General features: G+C 33.9%; 1 protein-coding gene across 1 annotated transcript in view; it reads right to left on the bottom strand.

Annotated features, from left to right (window-relative positions):
* LOC143244700 (uncharacterized) overlaps nucleotides 1-26,719 on the bottom strand; it is a 170,376-nt gene that overhangs the window by 105,952 nt on the left and 37,705 nt on the right. Inside the window, exons 10-17 of the mRNA XM_076489818.1 lie at nucleotides 15,328-15,612; nucleotides 13,349-13,566; nucleotides 12,000-12,181; nucleotides 9,579-9,757; nucleotides 6,802-6,934; nucleotides 5,715-5,782; nucleotides 1,407-1,613; nucleotides 994-1,108 (exon numbers count right to left, since the gene is read on the bottom strand). Of these exons, the coding sequence (XP_076345933.1) occupies nucleotides 994-1,108; nucleotides 1,407-1,613; nucleotides 5,715-5,782; nucleotides 6,802-6,934; nucleotides 9,579-9,757; nucleotides 12,000-12,181; nucleotides 13,349-13,566; nucleotides 15,328-15,612 (1,387 nt within the window). The remainder of the gene's footprint in view (nucleotides 1-993; nucleotides 1,109-1,406; nucleotides 1,614-5,714; nucleotides 5,783-6,801; nucleotides 6,935-9,578; nucleotides 9,758-11,999; nucleotides 12,182-13,348; nucleotides 13,567-15,327; nucleotides 15,613-26,719) is intronic.

Below are 26,719 nucleotides of genomic sequence, written 5' to 3'. Positions count from 1 at the left end.
CACAAACATCTGTTTCTGATAAGTTTGGAGGTTATATGCCATGTCATGGGCTGAAAGCTTTATCTTAAAAGGAGTTAGATTTTGATAAATGTGAAAGTTGTAGGACATACCAGAGCACCGATACATTAATATGAAAAAAAATCAGCATCTGATAAAGCTTAACGTTGGCAGATGTGCGATGGCACTTTGTCGTACGAAAGGTCACTGTCTGGAAAGTGTAAACACTGTAGGAATGATCATAAGATTGGCAACTTTCTTCATCTTAACCCGAGTAACAGAAGTCAGGGTTTGGTAAGTGTGAACTCTATCATGGTACTAAAAGCTTTATCTTGATAGATATCAGTCCCTAATGAGTATAATCATTCTAGGACATAAAGGTATTGAAAGCTACCTTCATGGACATTAGTGTCTCATAAATGTACAGCTTGTAGGGCATATCATGGTACGGACAGTTTTATCTTAACAGAAGTGAGTGCCTGATAAATGTGAGAGTTTTAGAACATGTCTTGGCACTAAAAGCTATATTTTAACAAAATTAATGTCTAATATATGTGAGTTTTGTATTATGGTATTGGTATCTTAATTTAAAAAGTACTTAACGTTCTAGGGCATACCATGGTACGGATTGTTTTATCTTAATGGATGTTAGTGTCTGATGAGTTTGAATATGTAATGAACGTTAAGGCTCTAACAGATCCATCTTAACAAAAGTCAGTATGAGATAAGCGTGAATGTTGTGTGGCATTATTATAAATGTAAACGTTCTAAGACATATCACGATACTGATAGTTTTATTCGGAGTCAGTGTTTGATACATGTGAAGGTTGTTAAATATAACGTGGTACTGTTTGATTTTTCTTCAAATTCATAAAAACAAAGAACCTAATTCCAAATTGTTTAGGTATACACCCGTCTTTACTGTACTTTTACTTCCAAACCTTAATGTCCTGCTAATATAAGCCATCAGTATAATGTAAGAGAATATGTTGGTACCTGTTACAGTTATTTCATAGAATCTGTTTCTCTTCATAAAATGTTTCGGTATTTTCAAAACTGGGCTATTCTTATCTGACAAAAGGAAGTCGCTACTGTTTACACTCCAGTAAAACTGAAAGTAATAAGGAAAATTTATAAGAAGGTTTGATAAAAGATGAACTAAAAACTACTTACCAGCTTGTTGAAAACTAAGTTTAAAGTTATTACAATAATTTAGTAAAGAAACAATAAAATTATATTTTATTACAGTACCTCATTAGCCCACTAATCCCCAAGTTTTGGTACTGACATATTATAAAAAGAAGCGAATGTAATATCTATGAATTGTAAACTGCATTAAAATAAAATGTTTATCTATAAACTTACTTTCTTATGACGTATACTTTTCTAAAACACGTAATATAACTTACTGAAAGAGGAAATACATGTTCAAAACATTCATCTACTTCTGCTACGTATATATTTTCCTGACCAGGATCAATCTCCATCAAACCTACTATCAAAACCACTAGTTGTTGAGAATCTTTCCGGACCACAGTATGAGAGTAGGTGTCGCTCAAGGCACCCAAGACATTCTCGCCAAACACAGAAATATTATATCGCACATCTGGTTGAAGCTGTAAGTTAAGGTTAAATAGATGTATATGAGTGTAACACTGTTAGAGAAAATTAAAACATTTTTTTTTTCCTTATTTGGACGTCAAGAGACTTCACAGTGCGTTGTCCTATTAGTTTATTTTCAAATTAAAAAACTATTCATGTCAGAAACAACTCCTTTGATTATAGCAGTGAAGATGTAATCGTAATTTTGCTACTTATTTCCACATGAAATGCATACAGTACTACTACGTACAGTAAAATATTAAGCTGTAAATACTCAGATTTCCAATTTTTGTAAATAACTAATTATTTCGATTATTTATATTCTTATGATTTCTTAATATCATTGTTTAATATTTTCAAAATTTATATGAAAATATCTAATTATATTAATATGTTTTATATAATTGTTCAAGCTCTGTTATAGGCAAAAATTGTTTGTTTGTTCGAAGTTAAGCACAAAACTACACGATGAGCAAGCTATCTGTGCTCTGCCCACCATAGACATCTAAACCCGCTTTTTAGCGTTGTAAGCCCGCAGACATACCACTTTGCCACTGGGGGAGCAGGTAAGATCAGAAAATACACTACACATTAATGAAAGTCTATTTGTTTTTTGCTTGCCAGCCTCATGCACTCACGCACATACATGAGACAAGTAATAATACCTAGTTTTTCTTAGGGTCAACTAAGTATGGGTGCAAAATTTAAGGTTTCTAGGCTCTTTCTCTTAGAATTATGACGGTCACACATACACAGGCTTGTATCTGTCTGTTATTGCTATTTGTAAAATAAGAACCACTTATTTTCTGTTTTGTTTTTTTGCTACTTTTCTTCATTAAAAGTATTTACATACGAGCACACTGATAAATAACATACGTAATAATATTCAGCTACACGCCCTCAGGGTTCACTTAGTATGGGTGCACAATTTCAGGTTTCTAGGTTCTTCTTCTAAAAGCTATGGCAGACATATTTCTTTTCTATGTGTCTTTTACATAAAAAGATGTGCACGTACGCACGTAGATAAGGAATAATAACCAGCTTTACAAACTTAGGGTCCACTACTTAGTATGGGTGCAAAATATAGGCGCACACACATATAGATAACTAATATTACACAGGTGCAAAACCCTGAGAATCTACTTAGTGTGGATACAAAATTTCACTTCTCTAGGCTTTTTCCTCTTGGAGCTATGGTAGTCACACATTCATGGATATGCGCATGTGTGTTTCTCTGTGATTTCCATTTGTAATATAAGGAACTACTTGTTTGCTCTGTGGTTTTTCACTAGTTTGCCTCATTAAAAAGATGTGTATGTGTGCACACACATGAACACTATTTTCTTTGTGTTTTTCACATAAAAATATATATATTTTTGCGCGCGCACGTAGACGAGTAATAATATTCAAGTACAAGTCCTCATGGTTCTCTTAGTATGGGTGCAAAATTTCGGGTTTTTACGTTATTTCCATTTTGAGCTATAGCAGGCACACATACATAGACATCCACGTGTATACGCACTCGCACACATCACTTCTTTTCTATGAGGTTTTTGCTAACTTGTCTCATTAAAAAGATGTGCATGCGCGCATACACGTGAATAAGATAAGTAATAATAACTTGGTCCACACACTGAGGGCCCACTTAGTACGGGTACAAAATTTCAGATTTCTGGGTTCTTTCTTTTTTTGGAGCTATAGCAGTCACACTTCTTTTTCTATGTGGTTTTTCGCTAGCTTGCCTCATGCAAAGATAGACATGTGCAAACGCGAACACACGTAATTGGTTAATAATACCCAGGTGAACACCCTTAGGAACCACTTAGTATGTGTGCAGCATTTTAGATTTCCATGTTTTTACCCTTTGATGCTATGGCAGTCGACACACGAAGGGTGCACTCGAGCACCAGGGTCTGTCTTTACGTACGTTATTTCTATTTGTAATATTAGGAACGATTTATTTTCTATGTTGATATTCACTAGCATGCTTCATTTAAAACATATGCTCGTGCACGTAGATGAGGTAAGTAATATACAGGTGCACACCCTCAGCATAGTGGAAAATTTCAAATTTCTAGGTTCTTTCGTCTTAGAGCTACAGCTGTCACTGTTTTTTGTGACGCAACCTAGCGAAAAACCGCATAGAAAAATTAGTTTCTTATATAACAAATTTTAATATGGTTATGAAAAGTTTGGTTATGACAGTCACAGTTGAACAGTAAATATAAGTAATACTACCCAGGTTCACACCTTCAGGGTCCACATAGTATGGATGGAAAATTAAGTAGTATTTTCTATTCACAGAGACACTAAGATATATGCCGTAGAGGTCCAGCAGCTGCAACGACATTGTCTGCAAGCCATTAATTTTCACTGAAATGTACTTTTGAAAATGTATTTGCAGAGTATACTTAATTAGCTATGCTTTCACTAGAAACATTTGCAGATCTCAACTATGTAGATAGCTAGCCTTTATCAGAAATTAATATTAATTAAATTTAATAGAAACATCAAAACAAAACAATTAGATTGACATGTAAAAAACGTATTATTTGAAGAGAAAATTAAATGAAAAGAATTCACAGACGAAGAGTTACGAAGTAAACATTCTATCAGATGTAATCTAGCTGAAGATTTCACGTCTAATGGAATTACAATGAATTTTAAATAACAAACAGATATAAATAATAAAACCTATACACTCCACATTACACCTTTAATCCCTGTCCGCATCACATTATGAGTATAGTTTTGAAACACATTGCAGAATGTCTAAAACTCTTCATCTCTTTTCTACGGTATAAAAAAAAATCAAGTTAATAGTATGTTTATCAATCATACAGCACTTCTTGGGAAATTAACGTGTTAAATACCCTTATTTGTAAAACAAAAAACAAAAAAGAAAAAAAATCAAAGTACTGGCCACTTCTTAAGTCAAATCGAAGCTTATCAAAACATATTTATTTGGTTACATTTTTTTCTGTACGATTTTTGGATTAACAAAACAGCAAAGATACAGGTAATGGTTAATATTTGTGTTACACACTTCTCAGCGTTCAAATCGATATATAACAACTAATGGTTACCCTGAACACAACATATAGATTTCCAATTCCAGCAGCAGCAGCGACATTGTCTGCGAGTCATTAGTCTTCATTAAGTAAATGTACATTTGATTACTTCGAACAGTTTAACATAATTTGATGGTATTTAACTATTAGTGTTTGAATTTACTTTCTGAATATTTCTAGAATTATCTTCCCACAGAACATTAATTTGCAGCACACATAATGTATACTGTTAATAAACATCATAGTAGCAGCTGGCTTCAGAATTTCTGCGAGTACCAAACATTTTTACCTTTTTAGTCGTGAGAACTTTATAATGAGCTGGTCAATCTACTATCCGTTAGTAAAAGAACAGCCCAAGGGTTGGCGATGAATAATGACTAGTTGCCTCCTTTCACTGCTGAATTAGGGCCAGCTAGTGCAGATAGTACTCGTGTAGCTTTGCGAAATATATTATACGAAAGAAAAGTGGTATTGTGATGTCCATGAATGCCAAGATGAAAAAAATCTGGAGACTCTATTTAGCAACAAATATACATTTTATCTGAAAGTTTGCTATTTTCTGAGCAGTGTATATTGTGATTAAAGTTTGCAAATTTTAAAAAAAATATTTATTTAATTAATAAGCTAAGCTGGAAACGTAAAAAAAATATGTTTTTGTCTGAGGGTTCTTGTTTGTTATATAAATATTTTTATTACCATGGTATTGGTCAGTTTACACACGATTTTTTGCAAGAGAAACGATACATTAAAAAACTTATTTTTCAAATTTATCGGTATTGAAGTCTGTAAGGAGCTAATTAAACGTTTATAAGAAAATACCTTCACACAGTAATGTGATACCAGGTCATGTTTCTTTAGATACAAAACTATTAATGTTCAGCATACTAAAGAAACACTATTTCGCTTTGTCACATCTAGGGCTGTAGTGTTGAATAAGAGTTGTCATATTATTACATATTGTTTTTGAAAACAAATTCTAATCTAGTATTCACCATAGTAAGAAATACACACACACACACACACACACATATATATGTATATTACCATTTCCAAAGGAATCTCCACTGACTTCGTCTTATTATACAGTAAGTCATGAAGACCTGATAAATTCACTAAAATATTAAATAAAACAAAAACAAATTATTATTATAACTGTCAAGTGAATGTTTTAAAATTCAAATATCAAATTAATGCTTACTATTCTTTTTGTAAAACATTATATTTTTACTTTAAATTTGAGACGTATAATTATACCACAGCACATTTTGTGTTTTAGATAGGTAAAGAAATACACCCGTACAAAACAGCAACATAATTTACAATCAACTGTCGTTATATATAGATATTAAACTCCTAGTATTTCCAATGAATGCAATAGTGGTTGTAAGTAAAACAAACGTGCTTCTCACAATTCATTAAACGAGAACAATATAAAGAAATATCAGTAATCTCGTTGGTTCACGTAATAAAACATAATTTTTTTTTAGGAAACAAAAGGTTTAGCTGTGAAGTAAGAACAGTCATACTGCTTAAGTATGATAAATAGTAAGCCTAATATAAAGTACTTCAAATAAAGACCTGAAACTTATAATATAACCGAAACCGACGAATATTTTCTACTATCCTTGACAGAATATAAATTTAAGCTCTTGGCCTCCTTTTATTCAAGACACAACTATTTATATACATATATTAATGCGACTTTAGTACAGCAAATCTGAAGCACTTTTTTTTTCTCTTGCAACTTGGTTTTAGTGTTGAAATAAAGTTAATATTGTCAATATAAGGTAAATATTTACCACATTAATTTTCTTCAGAAATAGGTCCAATTTCAAATTTTAATAAAATATTGGTAATAAGTGATATGACACAGGAATAAAATTGTTTTCTTTAAGTCAATTTTAAAATAAAATTGAAAACTTATAGCTATATTAATGCAGTTTTTAAAATAAAAACTTGATTAATATTAAGAAAATATTACATAACACGTACATGTCTTCAGAGCTTTTATGTAATTTAAAATGAAACTAATACACAAGAACAGCACGACCACATGGGAAATAGTAAAATTCATTTTTCCAAGCTTAAAATAATTGAGATTAAATATAACAAAGAAAATTAAAACTCATACCTGCTGGCTGGGACGTTACAGACCAAGAGTACATCAGTCCAAATGGTCCTCCACCTATAATCTGTGAAATTTGTAATTGAACCACTCCTGTGCAAACTTGTTGGGGCCCATATAAGAAGAATCTTGGTTTTACCTAAACAAAATATCTAGTCAAATCATACTTCCAAAGCTTAAACTGTCAGTCACGTAGTACTTCCCATTATTTTGTTGTTTTAGCTTGTTAAACGCAGTTAAAATGTTCATGTGCTATGTCAGTATGTTACTATTTCCTCGACCATATCAGTACTCCAGTAATTTACACGTATCTATACATTAATCTCCTAAACATATAAAACACAATTCGTACGTACTTAGTGTTAATAAATATTAAACATTTATTCTCTATTCAGTACCATCAATCTAATCTAAAAATCACTTTTCGCATTATCGTTTATTACTCTTCTAATCGTGAATAACGTTAGTCCTGATTGGTAGAAAAAAACGTAGTGTGCAAATCACATTTAATTTGAATACATTATCTATGGTAGTGCAGAAGTGTGCTGTTACATATTCAAGCCTATTACCGCAGGTATTGTGTTCATCCTTTACATATTTGATTCAAAATAGAATCCTGACAATTAGACAGTGCAACATTCCACAAATATCTTTATGACTGAAGGAATATGTCACAGCTCCTTCCAAGAACCGGAGTCGTTAAATTATATAAGACCAAAGAAGAGGACATTTCAAATAAAGATACTTAAGTATTTTTAAACAAAGTTGAATATCTATGACAGAAAATAAAAATCTCTCAACCCAACCTAAAACATCTATCTTCTATACAAACATAAATGTATAGGTGTTAAAAAGAACTCCCCAACTCAGAAAAACCAATTCAATACTTTTAAAAAAATCTTCTAAAATTTTTAACAAGACAAAAACAAATACATTTGAACTGACAGCTTGCATTGGCTGGAAGAAGTCGATGACGTATTTTGGCTCTAATGGATGAAGACATTACTGTAATATTTAGAGTTCACACAGATGACGAATACAGAGTATCCATTGTTAAAATTAATCAAGGTTCGTAAAAGTACGATGTAGGGTAGCAAATAAAATTGTCATTAATTTCATTGTTATCGGAAAGTGTCCTAGCACTGTCTACGTAGAAATGACACAAATACCCGTATTAAACCAAAATATATATCATCTAGATTTTCTTCAGTGAAGGCCACCTAAAACTAGATATGAAGAGCTACCTTTCAGCTCTCCAAAGTGTCCCAACAGCTGATTTTTTCATCATCACCATCTTTCTTCAAAAGCCTAGTGCCTACATAGTTCTAGCAGTAATTGAAATTTCATCATCGTTTGAAAAAGTAGAACAATCCTCACTATAGTTGACGACTTATTGTTATTTTATGTCAAACAAAAAATAAAATCATAACTCTACTGGGAACGATGTTATTACCCCTTGAAGATAGTTTTGTTTTTTTCATAGAAAGCTGTTGTTCCTTTCAAAAATTTAAATACAGAATGAAATAAAAATTACCAGGTAATAACATATGAACATTATATGACTAACATGTAAAATGTTTAATGCTTTATACACTATGTAATCGGTGTTTTAGGGAGCCAACTACTATATAACGTATGAAGTGAAGAAAAAAACAATCAATACACATAAAGATTATTAGAAGCTAGACATGAAGAGCTACCTGGCATAGTTGCTCTATCTCAAATGTATATGGCACGTTTTAGCTTCATAAAGCATCGCAAACACGAAAAACCGGCAAATTTCCAAATATGAAGTTTTTTACTCTCCTTCATCATCACTTTTTCAACATACCTAGCGCCAACCTAGTTCTGACAGTACTTTTTTATTATTATTATGTGTTTTAGGATATGATTTGTGGCCTATTAACCCATGTACACTATCTTATAAAAATAAGTAAAGAAACAAAGCATAATGAAAACATCGCTAAGTAAAAAACGTTGTGTATGGTTGGCTTGGAACTTGAAAAAGGAACCAAACAAAATAGGATAGGGATGGAAGTGGACATATTACTTAATGATGCTATGGCCATACAGAAGGCTAAGCCGTCACGACTTTACAATGTGAATAAAATCACTACATTACTAGCTTCCTCAATGGCAAAACAAATGAAACCCAAATTTGATACAGAACATGCTAAAGTTTCTTTAGTAGCTACAACAGAATGTATTCCCAAAGTATCTAAAATGATATATTTTGGTAGTAAATGTATTGTATGAGACTGTTGTTGTTGTTTTTGCGTTTTTGGACCACACAACTACACCTTCTATTTAAATATATTTTATGTAAGCGTTCTCAATTTTGAGTTAATTCATTGATCCTTATTATCATTCATCCACATAATTTCTATATGCTATTCGTTGTACAAAATAGCTGTCCAAACTTTAAAATACTACATTATCCTACTATTACTTAATATACTGGATTTAGTCACAGAGAAACCGGCATGGCGAGGTGGTTATGCAATCTGAGGGTCGCAGGTTCAAATCATTGTCATACCAAACATGCTCGTCCTTTCAGCAGTGGGGATGTCATAAGTGATGGTCATTCCCACCATTCGTTGGTTAAACAGTAACTCAAGAGTTGGCGGTGAGATGTGATGCCTAGTTGCCTTCTCTCTAGTCTTGCACTGCTAAATTAGGAATGGTTAGACCAAATAGCTCTTGTGTAGCTTAGAGTGAAATTACAAATAAATAAACAAAAATTAGTCACAGTGAAAACCCATACATACTGAAATGCAAATTACCTTTGTTTGAGGAAGCTTTACATGAATCATTCCTTCTGCTTCATCGCCAACATGATTTGGGGGACAGAAAGTTCGAATTCCGTTGTAAGAGGCAAATTCTAATGTCATATTAAGGCTTAGCCTTACAGTAGATTGGAGATAAAGAAACAAAACATTAGATGAGTGCCAACACGAAAAATCTGAAAAAAACAAACAAAAAACACTGATTCATTTAATCAATGAAACCAGTACAAAAGACTATATATATTAAGTAAACATTGAAATATTTTAGTAAATTTATAAATTATATGGTGTTATTCAGCTTTTTATCTGCTCTCTAGATATAAGTTTTCGTTAATGCGGTTGAGCCTAATTTAATATATAGCAAACTTTAAAAAAGAAATTGAATGTTTCCTGCAAAACCTTTTTTTATTTTTAAAGAGGACAAAACTGGTAAATAGTAGCAGTAACTCCTTACATTAATGAGTTTCTTCTCTGTGCATACTCCTAAGTTCATTACTGTGTCAAAAAATGAAGTATACTCTTCTATTTAAAGCATATCTAAGATACAAGTACATTCTACACTTTTTTGCCTTTATTTTCTATTTTAAGTAATATGTAATACTAATGACAGATCAATTGCGATTAGTTTTTTATGACTCTTGTATGAGTTAGCTATGAGATTTTAAAATCATTTACAATATTTTATATTTTTAAGAAGTTTTGTGGAATAATTCTAATACGAGGGCTGTTCAAAAAATACGCGGACTGACGTCATAAAACAAAATGTACTTTATTTAGAGGTTACAGGTCTGGGACCCCTTCAATGTACTCTCCTCCCCAACGCACACACTTATCCCAACGGTGTTTCCACTTGTTGAAACAGTCCTGGTACGCTTCTTTTGTATTGTCCTCCAGCTCCTTCGTCGCATTTGCCTTAATCTCGGGAATCGTCTCAAATCTTCTTCCTTTCAAGGGTCTTTTGAGTTTGGGGAACAAGAAAACATCGCAAGGAGCAAGGTCAGGTGAGTAGGGGGGGGGGGAAGAACAGTGATCGAGTGTTTGGCCAAAAACGCACGAGTTCTGAGGCACAAATTTCTCAGCAACGCGGTGCATCTTCAATTTTTCGGTCAAAATCTCGTAACAAGATCCAACTGATATCCCAAACTCTTCAGCAAGCTCCCTAACATTCAGACGTCGATTTGCCCGCACCAGGGTGTTGATTTTGTCGACGTGTGGGTCGTCAGTTGACGTAGAAGGACGTCCAGGACGCTCATCATCTTCAATGGACTGTCGACCATCCTTAAAACGTTCATGCCACTTGAAACATGCCGTACGCTTCATACCAACATCACCGTAAGCCGTGTTAAGCATAGCAAAAGTTTCAGTCGCAGATTTTCCAAGTTTAACACAAAATTTCACAGCAAGTCGTTGCTCCTTCAGGTCATTCATTCTGAAATCCGCCAAACGAAAAAATCGCACTTCACTTAAAACCGCGTAGCTAATACACAAATGAAGATATCTGCAATCGGAAAATGGCGTCGTAATCAGCTGATTTGTGCGAACCTAGCGACACCAAGCGGATTCCACTGGAACCAACTGGAGCCGCGCAATTCAAACAGTCCGCGTATTTTTTGAACAGACCTCGTACATTCTAATAATTAGAAGTCTAATTATCAACCTTGAAATTTACGTAAGGAAGGAATATTTGTTAGCAGAAAAAAGTCTAATAAAAATAACAATGTAATTATTATTAAATCTAGTAAACGAAATATAAGTTTTTTTAATAAAATGGAATGGATGTATAAGTAATGTTGATAACATATTGAATGTTTCAATCAAATTTGTGACCTCGACGAAGAGCCTACTGACACTAGAGAAGTGTAATGTTCTGAGAAAAAAGGAAGCAGCTATACAGCAAAATGCAATCAATCATCATCTGTTATATGTGTCAACTGTCACTCTCATAATGTACCTTCAGCTTAAAATGTAGGGAGTAAGTATTTTATGAATTTGCACGGATTCGAAATTTGTCAACTTCGGAATCTATAGCTCTACCACAAGGGAAATCCGCTTTCTCAGATACGAAACAATCAAAACACCATACAAAAATGTTTATAGCCTTTTCAATACACGTTAAAAATTGTTGTCTATTAAGGCCTATAGTTTCAAATATTTTAACTTTGAGTTGTTATAATACTAGAGAATATACCTTGAAATACATTTTTTGACTTTCTAGTGAAATAAAAAATTTAAAGTGTAATAGTAAGGATTATTCTAATAGTTTTGGCTTTGAATTAGTGTGTTCTAATATTCTTCTTGAAGAAACATTAGTGTTTTTAGATTAAATTTTGCGTACCTTAACACAACCGAATCCAACGAACCGTTATGACTCTGTGAGTTAAGTAAACAAAAAGTAGAGTTAGAAGTAAAATTACTCACCTTTAAACCCCAATTTTTTCAAACTTTGTGATGTGAATAAAACTGAACAATTGTTACTAATGAAAACGTTCACTGTAAATTGGATTTGAATTTCCTGTAGATCATTAGAAACTACTGCTTCAAATACTTCAGGTGCAGATGCAATAACAAGGAAAGTTTGGGCTTCACTTTGCCACTTATCGCTGTAATAGAAAACAATATTTAAAAATGTTGTATGATTTTCAAAGGTGAAATATTTCCCTTAATCTTAATAAATCTGAGGTTCTTAGCTTACTATCTTTTGAACTTTAATATTTTGCTCAAAAATTCACACGAAAGTTCTAATGGTTAGAAAACAAATATATTATCATTTTCACTCCATTCTAAATATTAAGTAAGTCTCAAAATTGTGATATATTACAAAACTTTTTACACTATTTCAGTGATCTTCAAAATCTATGTTTCTAGTTTCTTTCTATCAACACTTGTTAACAAATTTTATTGTATCTACTATAGAAGACAATTTCAGCATTCTTAATCGAACTGAGGTTGACCAGTCAAGAATTTATGGTTATCAGAAGTCCTCTTAGTTTGGTTTATCTTGAATGTCGCACAAAGACACACGCGGGCTATTTACGCTAGCCGTCCGTAATTTAGCAGTGTAAGACTAGAGGGAAGGCTATTAGTCATCATCACCCACTGCCAATTCTTCGGGTACCCTTTAAACAATAAATATTGGGACTGACAAAAATGCAAAATGCTAAAAAAAGTTTTTTACTTTAATTTTACCTTTTTTTATTTTCATCTTTCGAAGCTGTATTCAAATAAGTGGTTGAGTCTAACAACGCAAAATGCATATTTTTTCTTTATGTTCATTGTCCTTAAGATTTTGGCCAGCAGTGTATTTTAACATTATTGGAAGTATAGGTTGCTCAAACTAATTTAAATGTGTTCTGACTACATTATAACAATGACATTTTCTTGACACCTGTCAATGTATTTAAGGTCTAAAATTACAACATATATAGTTAAGTATGTACGTAAATATATCAAAATATGAGAATAAAATAAAAAGAAATAAAACATTTCAGAAAGAGGCCCTCTATTACACAGATATAGAATTATAATTTGGATTTCGTATAATGATAACTAGCTTTATTCCTTCTAATAGAGTAACATTTGAACATCGTAATTTCACATTAAAAAGTTTTAATCTTTACAGACTGTCCATGTAATATATACGAAATTCAAAGACTTGTTTTAATTTAAAAATAAATAATATACTTTAAACTGATTCATTATGATGTAGTTTATTATTAAACGACCTCATTCTATTCATTCTATACAAAAGTGAAAAACATAAACTTTACCTTACAATCGTGAGAGATGAAACATCATCTTCAGTCCACGACTCATCTACTAAAAGCAAACTATATTCCTGGCAAAGAGGAATTTGTGGCAAATAACAACGAACAGAGGAAATTCCAGTCAGTTCTGCATTTTCTGAAGACATGAACGAACTCGAAGAACGTGATGTATAAATACATTTAAAATTTGTTGATGATGTATTCTTCACATCTGCAGTTAGCTGAAGAAAAGCGCTTCTTAAGTAATCTAATAACCATAAAACGTCTCATAATAAATTGTGACAAACGAAAACACTTCAGTTCACATCTACTTTGTTGTTGTTTTTAAGCTCATCTGTGCTATACATAGGATGTTTTATAACTGTCAAAAATTAAAAAAACAAAACTGAGTCACTTCGAAAGAAAATTTCTTATTAAACTGGACTCATATCGTTGGAGAAAGCTCTGTGTTGTAACTAAAATAATTATATACCGAAAAAAATCACATTTAAATTCTGTATATGTGTATAAAATAACCATTAGAACTGAGTTAGATTAGTCTGTGTTATATAATCTGTCCAAAATACGCTAGGTATATATATATATAATTCAGGACATAAGAAATAAGCAAGGTATAACTGTGAGATAAAGTCGCTAGGATTGTGGAGAATATATCCGTAATATATAAACTATATAAAGTATAGGTTAGTTATGCGAAATATGTATAACCCATCAGGAAAAAGCTTTTCTTTGTGTGTGAGATGTGAGCCTTTAGGTAAGGTGTAATTATCTATGTGAGTTATAAGCCATTAGGAAATGAACTGGGTATATTCGTAAGATACACGATGCCGCGCATAGGCTAGTTATATCTGTGATATATAAGCCGTTATAAACGTTCCAGGTATGTACTAAATGTATCAGTATAATATAAATCAGACTCGAGTAAAAATGTGCGAAATAAAATCATGCTTTAATTGTTTGTTAAGAACTGAAATACCTGAGTTGGGTAAATGTGAAAACTCACCAATGTTATCATTGGGGTACAAACTCGTGGCTACTGTTACATATTTCTCAACGTATATTTAAATAATATGGGAGATATTATTGTTAAAACTTTTACATTAATGATATGTACATAATTTTCATCATCATATTTTAATTGTACATAACTGTAAAAAAATCATCTTTGAGTCTCACATATTTGTGTGATATGAATTCTGTGTTTTTTATTATCTAAGTATTTATGTGTTAAATTTCTCTATTTTTACTACTTACATTTGTGTTAATGTTACTATAAACATTCAATTCTATTAAAGGTAAAAACGTCAAAACAGATATGTTTATTAGGATAGGTGGTACGCGTTAAACTATAAACATATACTTGTTTTTCGTAGTTTGAAAAAGTTCATTCTTTGCAAAATTAATAAATGTTTGTGTTGTTTAACTATAGAAGAATTTCCTTTCAACAGCTGTACTCTAATATTAAAACTGTACTGTATATTAGTGACCAGTTTACTTACTTGTAGGTTAAGATTGTTGTAAAAGAAAAATATTTATGTGGAAGTATTTCAGCTAAACGACCAGCATTGTCACGCGCATTATGAAATGCCTAAATGCTGGTCACTTATTTGTTTCTCTTCCTAGCTATTATGATCATTAATTTCTATTTTGAGTATATATAACGTTACAGCCACATATGTTTTTAAAAGGCCTTATACTTTCATTATAAAATTACATCTTCATTTATAAAGAAACCAGTGTCTTAAAAATATTTAGTCGATTTACATTTATACATGTTTTTTTAGTTTAATAATAAAATACAAACTTACCTCTAGATTTGTTTTTTACTTTAGTAATGAACTACAGGTTCACCTATACACTTCTTATTCTACTAATTTAATAAGTAAGTACAGATTTACTTCTACACTTGTTTTCAGTTTAATAATAAACTACAAAATCACCTTTACATTTTATTTCAGTTTAATAAAGAACTACGAACATACCTCTATACTTTTATTGTTGTAAACAGTTGTGGGAGTTATTTTTGCTACATAGTTCTTTCTGAAATCGAGTTGTATAAATTTCAATGACCTTTCAACAGACAGAATTTCTTCACTTGTCGAAGAATAGTTAAGTACGTGACACTCAATTGTAGCATTGCTACTTGGCCAAAAATACATCTCTCTGGGTAACGAAAAACATGCTTGGAATTTTTTAAGAGAATTCTTGTTACTAGAATCGACTGGAACAGCCTTTTTCGGTTGACTTTCGAAAAAATATGTATTTTCCTGTACAGTAAGAAATAGTTAATAGAAAGAATTGTTATAAATTTCACATCTATATAAGCTTAACGATCACGTGACGCCATCTTTCCATAGTTACGAGCTGAATAATTTAGTCTTTTAGGTGTCTAAAATAATTGTATTTCAAGAAGAAAAGATTTTAAAACCAAAATATTTCTTCGTGACAACATAAAAACACCTGATATAGAAATTAAACTTAAAAAGGAAATAACTAAGCACAAAAATTGTTTTTAATACGAACAAGGAAACAAGTTGGTGCAGAAATTGTTCTTAATGAAATCAAAGAAAGAAATGATTAAAAGTGTGCATAATAACAACAAGAGATGAATTGAAAAAGAAATCATATTAATTACAACAACGGAAGAATTGGGTAAAGAAATATTTAATGAATAAGAGTAAATAAATGTTTACGCAAATCGTTCTTAATGAAAATAAGGAATGAAACGGGAAATAAATTCTTAGTGAGAATAACGACAGAACTAGGTGTTGAAAATGTTCTCAGTAAAAAGAACAATATTGAGTACATAATTTGATTGTGTAGATAATAAAAAGTCGGTTATGTAAATTACACTTACAGGTAAAAATTAAAGAATTGTGATCAGAAATTGTTCTTAATGATAAAATAAAAATATGTATAGATATAATTTCTATTGACTAGGAAATAATTCGGTACAGAATTTATTTTGAATGAAAACAACAAAATGTATGGGAACTGTTATTGTTCTTTGTGACAGGAAAGAAAGTATTGAGTACAGAAAATACCCTTAAAGAGAGCAAGTAAAGAACTGAATATTGAAACTGTTCATAATTACAAGGACGAAAAGACTTCTACAGAAATTATTTTTACTAAAAATAAGGGAAAGATTATTCTTAATGAGAATAAGAAAACAACTAGATTTAAAAATAGTTCTTAAAGACAACATAAAACAAAATGGAAAAAGAAATTTTGCATAATGAAAAAATTCAATGGTAAAGAGGTGGTCCTACATGACAACATTTGAAGAAATTAGAATAGAAATCGTTTCTTATGAGATTATTAAAAGAAACAATTGCAAAATATTTCTTAATGATACTAAAAAAATAACTAATGGCAAAAAGAATATATTTATGTAAATAAATCATTTTTAATGACAGCAAGGAAAACCTATACAAAGAAAGTGTTTCAATGACAATAAGGAAAGAGTTGTCGTAATAAAATAATTCTTAATAATAAAACGGGAAGAACTGGGCACAAATATAGTATACGCTGGAAACAACAAACGGATTCAGTGTCACAGCTTTTCAAACTACAACAGGGAATGGCTGGATACAGAAGGTATTCTAACTCAGAACAACAAAGGAAATCATTATTGAAATTGTTCTTAAAAAAAACAATCAATCTTAAAGACAACATCGTTATAACTGGATATCAAACTATTCTTTATAACAACAATAATGTAAACAGGGGTGTAGATCCTGGGGGGATGGGGGATACATACCTTTCATTTTAGGTGGGGGTACGGTGTATACAATTATCCCCCCCTACAGGCCTACAAACTGTGTGTTGTTCTTGTGATTCTCGTGTTCTTACCAATCGAATTACGTAATTAGGCCTAGATGTAAGCTTTTTCAGTAGCTGAAATGTACATCTTTAATATAGGCATGCTTCTAACCTTTTCGATCTAAGCGATAGTTCGTAAGTATCAGTCAGTAGGCCTAAGTATACATGCAAAGCTTGCAAGTACTATCACAGAATCTACCTACGTCTTGTACGTAGTGTAAAATTAAGTAAAATTTTCATCACAACAGACTGAACAGAGCATGAAATTCGAAAATATTACTCCCAAGCGTAAACTCCTGTGATCTAGATCTGGCGTCCATTTGTAGCTTGTAGCTGCAACAATCTTATGTGCATATTGTGCGGTTTTCCTACGCCATTTGTTCTTATGCATGTCTAGCCGGTTTTATTGTCGAACGCCTTACTCTCCTTAGCTGCCGAATCCACTGACCATAGTGTACGTTTAGTGTGCAGTTGACGACAGGTTCGGGACGCTATGATCCAGACGCGCCCTACATCACCCCCCCCTCCGCTCCCTTTAGTCTGAGCCTCAACAGGACTCATTAGACCTGTCAGTGATGACGAGAAACCCACTTGTTGAGAAATTTATATGCAAAAACGGCTCGTTTGGGCTGAGAAAACACTTTACATAGAAGAGCGAACAACGTTTCGACCTTCTTCGGTCATCGTCAGGTTCACAAAGAAAGAGGTAACTGACCGGAAGCTGACCACATGTTTGAAAGGGGTTGTGTAACTGTGTGTCGAAATGTAGAGGGCGGTATTAGATGTTTGAATATATAATTTATTATATTAATATAGGTATAAAGGCGTTCCTTTATATTGGTTTATTTTGGGTTTAAGTTGTTGTATAAGTAAGGCTTCTTTAATTTTACGTTTGTTTATGTTTGTTTCTTTATTTAATATTTGAGTGTTTTCTATGGTTATGTTGTGTTTATTTGACTTGCAGTGTTCGAAAACGTGTGAAGGTGACTTTTATGTTCTTTGAATCTGGTTTCCATTTTCTACTTGTTTCTCAATATAGAAGTCGTGGCAGTTATCACATTGTATTTTATAAATAATGTTGGTGTGGTGTTTGTCAGTGTAGTTTTACATAGTATAGACCTCAGTTTTGTGCCGGGTTTTGAATAAATTTGGTATTAATTGAAATGTCATATTTTGTTACTAATTTTTGCCAAATGTTGGTTATTTGTTTGCTGATGTCGGGAATATATGGTATACAGCAGTATATGGTTTCGTGGTTTTTTGATTCGTGAGCTGTATTTACTTTAGTTGGTTGATTTTGCTTTCTGTCTAGGTGTGTGCGTATAATGTTTTCTACGGTTTGTGGAGGAAACTTATTGATGTTGGTGAAGTATTGTTTTATTTTGTCTAATTCATCGTTAATTTTATCTGGTGAGCATAGTTTTATGGCTGTGTTTATTTGGTTTATTAGTATGTTGAGTTTTTGTTTTGTTTCATGTGCTGAGTCCCAAGGAATGTATAGTCCAGTATGGGTGATTTTTCGGTGGATTTCTGTTTGAAATTGTGTATCAGTTCTTGTAATTTTGAGGTTAAGAAATGATATTTGATTGTTTTCTTCCTGTTCACATGTGAAGTTGATGTTGGGATGTATAGAGTTAATGTGATTGAAAAAATTAAGTATGTGTTCTGTAGATTTGAATCCCGCAACCGTGTCATCTACATATCTATACCAGTATAGTGGTGGATGTAATGCTGTGTTAATTGCTTGTGTTTCAACTTGTGTCATAAAAATATTGGCTAGAACTGGTGATACTGGGTTGCCCATGCTTAGGCCGTTTGTGTGTATATAGTTTTGGTTGTTGAACATGAAGTTTGTCTTTATCGTGGTGAATTCTATGAGGGTTGCTAACTGGTTACTGGGAATTTCTATAGTTGGGTTAGGGTCTCGGATATAGAGTTCTAAGGCTATCTTGCAGGCTTCAGTGGTTGGAACTTCTGTAAAGAGGGATATAACATCGAAACTGGCCATTAAGGCTTTATGATTAAGTTGATTTAGATTAGACTTGAAATTAAAAGAGTCTTTGATAAATGAGCTGGCTGATGTTACATATTTGGAGAATGCCCATGCTATGTATTTACCAAGGTTGTAATTAAACGATTCATATGTGGACATTATTGGTCGTAATGGACAATCTGGTTTATGAGGTTTGGGGATGCCGTATATTTGCGGTGTGCGTGAGTCGGTTTTACGTAGGTAGGAATAAAGTGTTTGTGAAATTGTGTTGGCTTTTTTCATTTGTAGTAGTAATTTGTTCAGTTGCGTCTCGTGTGTCTTTGTTGGATTTGTGTGTATTGGTTTAAATTTGTTCGTGTCTGATAGGATGTTATTCATTTTTGGATGTATTCATTCGTGTTCATTATGACTATAGCGTTACCTTTATCTGCTTTTAGAATTTTATGTTTTTGTCTTGTTTTAGGTTTTTATGCAATTAATGTCTCTTTTTGTAAGTTTGTTTTTCAGTTTTTTGTTTTGTGAAATTATGTTGATGGTTTTGTGAGAAAATTCTTTGAAAAATCGTTTAAGATGTTGTTTTTAGGTGTTTCTGGAAAATATAAATATGTAATTTTACCTGGGAACGATTTTTTCAAAGAATTTTCTCACAAAACCATCAACATAATTTCACAAAACAAAAAACTGAAAAACAAACTTACAAAAAGAGACATTAATTGCATAAAAAACCTAAAACAAGACAAAAACATAAAAATTCTAAAAGCAGATAAAGGTAACGCTATAGTCATAATGAACACGAATGAATACATCCAAAAAATGAATAACATCCTATCAGACACGAACAAATTTAAACCAATACACACAAATCCAACAAAGACACACGAGACGCAACTGAACAAATTACTACTACAAATGAAAAAAGCCAACACAATTTCACAAACACTTTATTCCTACCTACGTAAAACCGACTCACGCACACCGCAAATATACGGCATCCCCAAACCCCATAAACCAGATTGTCCATTACGACCAATAATGTCCACATATGAATCGTTTAATTACAACCTTGGTAAATACATAGCATGGGCATTCTCCAAATATGTAACATCAGCCAGCTCATTTATCAAAGACTCTTTTAATTTCAAGTCTAATCTAAATCAACTTAATCATAAAGCCTTAATGGCCAGTTTCGATGTTATATCCCTCTTTACAGAAGTTCCAACCACTGAAGCCTGCAAGATAGCCTTAGAACTCTATATCCGAGACCCTAACCCAACTATAGAAATTCCCAGTAACCAGTTAGCAACCCTCATAGAATTCACCACGATAAAGACAAACTTCATGTTCAACAACCAAAACTATATACACACAAACGGCCTAAGCATGGGCAACCCAGTATCACCAGTTCTAGCCAATATTTTTATGACACAAGTTGAAACACAAGCAATTAACACAGCATTACATCCACCACTATACTGGTATAGATATGTAGATGACACGGTTGCGGGATTCAAATCTACAGAACACATACTTAATTTTTTCAATCACATTAACTCTATACATCCCAACATCAACTTCACATGTGAACAGGAAGAAAACAATCAAATATCATTTCTTAACCTCAAAATTACAAGAACTGATACACAATTTCAAACAGAAATCCACCGAAAATCACCCATACTGGACTATACATTCCTTGGGACTCAGCACATGAAACAAAACAAAAACTCAACATACTAATAAACCAAATAAACACAGCCATAAAACTATGCTCACCAGATAAAATTAACGATGAATTAGACAAAATAAAACAATACTTCACCAACATCAATAAGTTTCCTCCACAAACCGTAGAAAACATTATACGCACACACCTAGACAGAAAGCAAAATCAACCAACTAAAGTAAATACAGCTCACGAATCAAAACCACGAAACCATATACTGCTGTATACCATATATTCCCGACATCAGCAAACAAATAACCAACATTTGGCAAAATTAGTAACAAAATATGACATTCCAATTAATACCAAATTTATTCAAAAACCCGGCACAAAACTGAGGTCTATACTATGTAAAAACTACACTGACAAACACCACACCAACATTATTTATAAAATACAATGTGATAACTGCCACGACTTCTATATTGAGAAACAAGTAGAAAATGGAAACCAGATTCAAAGAACATAAAAGTCACCTTCACACGTTTTCGAACACTGCAAGTCAAATAAACACAACATAACCATAGAAAACACTCAAATATTAAATAAAGAAACAAACATAAACAAACGTAAAATTAAAGAAGCCTTACTTATACAACAACTTAAACCCAAAATAAACCAATATAAAGGAACGCCTTTATACCTATATTAATATAATAAATTACATATTCAAACATCTAATACCGCCCTCTACATTTCGACACACAGTTACACAACCCCTTTCAAACATGTGGTCAGCTTCCGGTCAGTTACCTCTTTCTTTGTGAACCTGACGATGACCGAAGAAGGTCGAAACGTTGTTCGCTCTTCTATGTAAAGTGTTTTCTCAGCCCAAACGAGCCGTTTTTGCATATAAATTTCATTAGACCTGTGTTTGTGGCCCTCATTAATCCATAAAATTTCAGATTATCACCACCCTCTAATAAAGTGTTGGTGCTTTATGGTAAAAGAACAATATATTCTCTTATCATAGATAGTTAAAATATTGTATTATCTTGTATAATTAGAACACAAAAGGAGCGATTTCAACGGCCTGAAGCCTCTACTCGAATTGTATTGCTACTGTTTGTTTAGGTGTTTTTATATAATAGACGTGCTTATAGGCATTATATCACAACGTGTTTGCCTTTTGATGAGCTTTAACAGAAATATAATGTATTTGTGCTTGTATACTCTTCAAAACAAGAAATGCAAAAGGGATATTTTTGTTATTTTAAAGAGAAATATATGTAATAACGTTACAAGCTCAGAGTATGTGATGTTACACGTGTTAAGGCACTGATTGTCAGACCAAAATGACAATAAAAGTTGTGCACTTTGAAAACGGAGGAAAACGTCGGATTTTTCGCCAAAACGCATGCGTGTCCAATAAATTTGTTTGAGAGATCTGCATGTTCTGCAAGTGCAACATGTGCAAAATCCTTATAAAAGTGACGGGTTCTTGGTTTCCACAGCTCAGTGTTAAGCCACCGACACGCAATACAGTTACGCCAAGACTGACTGAAGCACAATGCAACAACGCCATTGGTCGCTTAGAAGCAGGCGAATCTCGATCAGATGTTGCCAGAGCTGTGAATGTCCACCCAAGCACCATCACAGGGCTATGGAATCGTCACCAACAACATGGATCAACTCGTGACCGTCCACGATCTGGCAGACCTCGTGTGACCACGCCCGCACAAGATCGCTACATCCGGTTACGTCACCTTCGGGATAGGACCACCACTGCGACGTCTACTGCCTCAACCATACCAGGGCTGCGTAGGAATTCCGATCAGACCGTACGCAACCGTCTACGAGATGCAGGAATCCGACCTCGACGTCCAGTCAGAGGCGTCATCCTCACCCAGCAACATTGTCAAGCACGGCTGCAGTGGACTCGGGCACATCGGGTATGGCCTCATCGACGATGGAGGCATGTCTGGTTCAGCGATTAATCACGTTTTATGCTTCGCAGGCAGGATGGAAGGACCCGTGAACGTTTTGCAGCAAACTGTGTGCAGGATGTTGACAGATTTGGTGGTGGCAGCGTCATGATGTGCGTTGCCATCGCCTACAATGCCAGAACAGACTTTTTGCACATTCGAGGGAATATTACGGCTCAACGATACGTAGACGAGATTCTTAGGCCCCATGTGCAACCCATCATGGTGAACGTCAACGACGTTTTTCAACATGACAACGCCTGTCCTCACACAGCCCGACTCACCACTGTCTTCTTGAAACACCACAACATCAACGTTCTTCCCTGGCCCTCCAGATCACCAGATTTAAACCCCATCGAACATCTTTGGGACGAGTTGGACCGACGTCTGCAACGGCGACAACCTCAACCGCAGACTCTACCTCACCTTGCAGCAGCTTTGCAGGCTGACTGGAGAGCCATTCCACAGGATGTGATTCGTCATCTCATGGCTTCCATGTGCAGGAGATGCCAAGCAGTTATTGATGCTCACGGGGGGCATACTCGTTATTGACGTTGAGTGACGTTAAACTTCACCTAGTAAGAGTGGACTTCGCCTTTGCAGACATTGGATGTTCATCAGTGAATGTACAAAGTTTCACACATGTCATACAGAACTACCAGGAATACTCTTGTTAACAATTTGTCTCATATTTTGCCTTTTGCGTTTCTTGTTTTAAAGAGTATATTTCTCGAGAAACTTGCAATTACTTGTGTTGTAATTAGCACACATTATTGTCCCAGCGATGCCCAGGCGATCAGTCGGCTCGGTAGTCACTGTGAGGTTCGCGCGTTCGACTTTGTACAATCTACATTTCAGTCCTACTTCCATTCTGTTCTATTTTCATTCGTTGTACGTTAGAATTTTTCAATAAAGACTGTATTTTAGCCTGTTGAGTCATCTGGGAAGCAAGCGTATGAAACATTCCAATATTAGACAGTCTGCAAGCCAGTTACTGGTACTACAAGTGACAATGCAGATGCAGATAATCCAACAACCTCAAGCAAAGGAATAGATACTTGCCATACAGAGGAAATACCATGTTCATCAGAGGACGAGTATGAAAATGCTTGTGCAACTATTGCACATCATAAACCACCAGATAGTTGTGAAACAAGTTTGTGCAGTAAAGAAAAATCTGACACTCCACAGATACAGTCTAGAAAGCCATATCATCCAGACACACAACTAATGCCACGACAGAAAGCAAAATCTCAAAATATCAACTTCCAGGGCAAGTGGTTTGATGAGTTCCCATGGCTGCACTTCAACAATCAGACTCGAAAAGTCATATGCTTTCATTGTGCCAAGGCGGAAAATAGAGGTCTTAGAGGGAAGTTGGAGAGGCTAGTGGGGTATACCTTCATATCCACTGGTTTTTCCAATTGGAAAAAGGTAAACCAGAAATTCAACAAACACCAGGGGAACTTTCAGCAGCTTATAAAGTTCCTGGAAGATGAAGATCCTGAGTTGAAGGCCTACTTGTCAAAGAGAACCAAGCTCAGAATGAAATAATGGAGATGTTCAGCCATCAAATGCTGAGGAACATAGCACACGAAGTGCGGCAAAGTAAAATCTTTCCTTTAATGGTTGATGGCACTCAAGATGTTACAGGTGCCGAAAAGGAAGCAATATGTGTGTGATACGTACATGAGAATCTTGACGTCCATGAGACATTTTTTGGTTTGTACAGTGTTTCCAATACAACTGGTGAAACAATATCCTCGACTATACTTGATGTACTGACTAGACTCAATCTACCACTGTCAGGATTAAGAGCACAAACTTATGATGGAGCCGCTAACAGGAGTGGTGCGTAGAGTGGATGACAGGCAAAAATAAAAGAGAAGCAACCGTCAGCTAGTGTTTACACTGCGGAACACACAAGGCTAATTTAATAATGCAACATGCAGTTGAAGCTTGTAAATGTGTTCGAGATTCTATCCAGTGGATACATGAACTTGGTGTCTTGCTTCAGAAGTCAGGCAACTACAAGACAATCTTTGAAAATATTGTATCGTCAGGCAGCCACAATGATCTGGTTGTGCTGCCTATCTGGAATTACATATGCTAATGATCACTATAGTGACCTTGTTGATTTTTTGTCTGAATTAGCAAATGAAAAATCAGATGTAGCAGTGAAAGCACGAGGTCTGCTGGACAGATTTGACAAAGGAAAGACAGTTTTAGGATTGTTGATGGCTCAGCATCCATTAGCTGCATTAGAGGAACTAAACCTGCATTCCACGCAAAATCAGCGACAGTATCTGGCATGATTGAAGCATCTGCAATGACAGTTGAGCAACTGCAGGTGTTGCGAACAGAGGAAAATTACAACAAGATATTTGATGAAGCTGAGAAAAAGGTAACTTCCCTAGATCTGGTGCCTATTGAACTGCCAGGCATTCGCAGACCCAGTTTAGACCAGCTAGAGATTACTACAGAAGCCAACATTTTGAATTTGTGGACACAATCATAGAACATCTGATCAATAGACGACGATGACTTGAGGCAGTATCTAGCACTTGAGAACATGATCACATCTGGCAAGATTGATAAGTCGGTTATAAAGTTCTATCCAGAAATCTCTGCACAACGGCTCGAGTTTCAGTTGCTCATGTTCCATGTTCAAAGGAACAACAAAAGCAGTCTCTCTGAAAAGTGCGAAGGACGCTTACTGTGAAATGCATGAAACAAGCCAGCAGATGTTTAGTGAAGTGTTTCTTCTCATAAAAATTTTGTTTGTATGTCCAGTATCCAGCTGCGAATGTGAACGCAGCTTTTCCTCATTAAGACGGTTGAAGACGTGGTTAAGAACAACTATGTCTCAGTGCCGCTTCAACCATGTAGCAGTTTGTCACACTCACAAAGATGAGGCCGACAAGATAAATATAGAAGAACTTATGAAAGAATTCATAAACAGATCATCACAAAAGAGGTCTACGTTTGAGAACATGTGGACATGAGGACTAAATGAATCTTACTTCAGTGAAAAGTATGAATAATTATGTGCTACATTGTATTGATGTGTAGTTTTCAAGACTTCGCAAAAACATTTTAATTAATTTTATTAAACAACATAAACAGTTTTTCATTGGATATAAGCTTATCAAGGGTAATTACTAATTGTATTCATATTTGAAAACGTAATTCATGCAATGAAAGTTATTAGTAACCTTGTCAAATATAATGGCCATCTTTTATACTGTGCAGTGTGCAGGAATAAATTCATGTGGCAGTTAAATTATGACACATTTGTCTTTATTCTATTAACATTTTGAAAACTGTTCACAACACCTCACTTGTACAAACCTACATGGAAACCTTGAAGTATCGTGGCAACAAGATTACTCTGTGACTCCATGTTTACAGCTTTCAGGTTCACGTAATCAGAAATTATCAATTTGCAAATTGAACAGTCCACATAAGTGGTTGCAAAAATCATCCCCCCCCCCATCGGGTGTAAAAAATCTACGCCCATGAATGTAAATGGTTCACAAAACCGCTTTTAGAGTGAAAAAGAAAAAGTGGGAACTAAATTTACCTCAATTACAATAAGAAAATAACTTCGTACATAAAAGTTTATTAACGACAATAAGATAATAATGAGATTTAGACATTAATTTTAAGGAAAATAACAAAGGAACATAGTAAAGAATTTGTTCATAACGAAAACAAGAAAAGAAAATTGTTGTCAGGACAATTTCGAACGTATTGAGTAATAAAGCTGTTCTTCATGACATGGAGGAAATGAATTATAAAGATATTGTTTTTTCATGAAAACCAGTAGAGAAAGTGGAACAAAAATTGTTCTTAATGTGAAAAAGAAAAGAATTGGATATCGAATTTTTCTCTTAATGGCAACATTAACA

The sequence above is a fragment of the Tachypleus tridentatus genome, chromosome 2, assembly GCF_004210375.1.
Source record: "Tachypleus tridentatus isolate NWPU-2018 chromosome 2, ASM421037v1, whole genome shotgun sequence".
NCBI lineage: Eukaryota > Metazoa > Arthropoda > Merostomata > Xiphosura > Limulidae > Tachypleus > Tachypleus tridentatus.
Note: the sequence above shows the minus strand (reverse complement) of the source record. Positions and strands in the feature narration are given on the sequence as shown.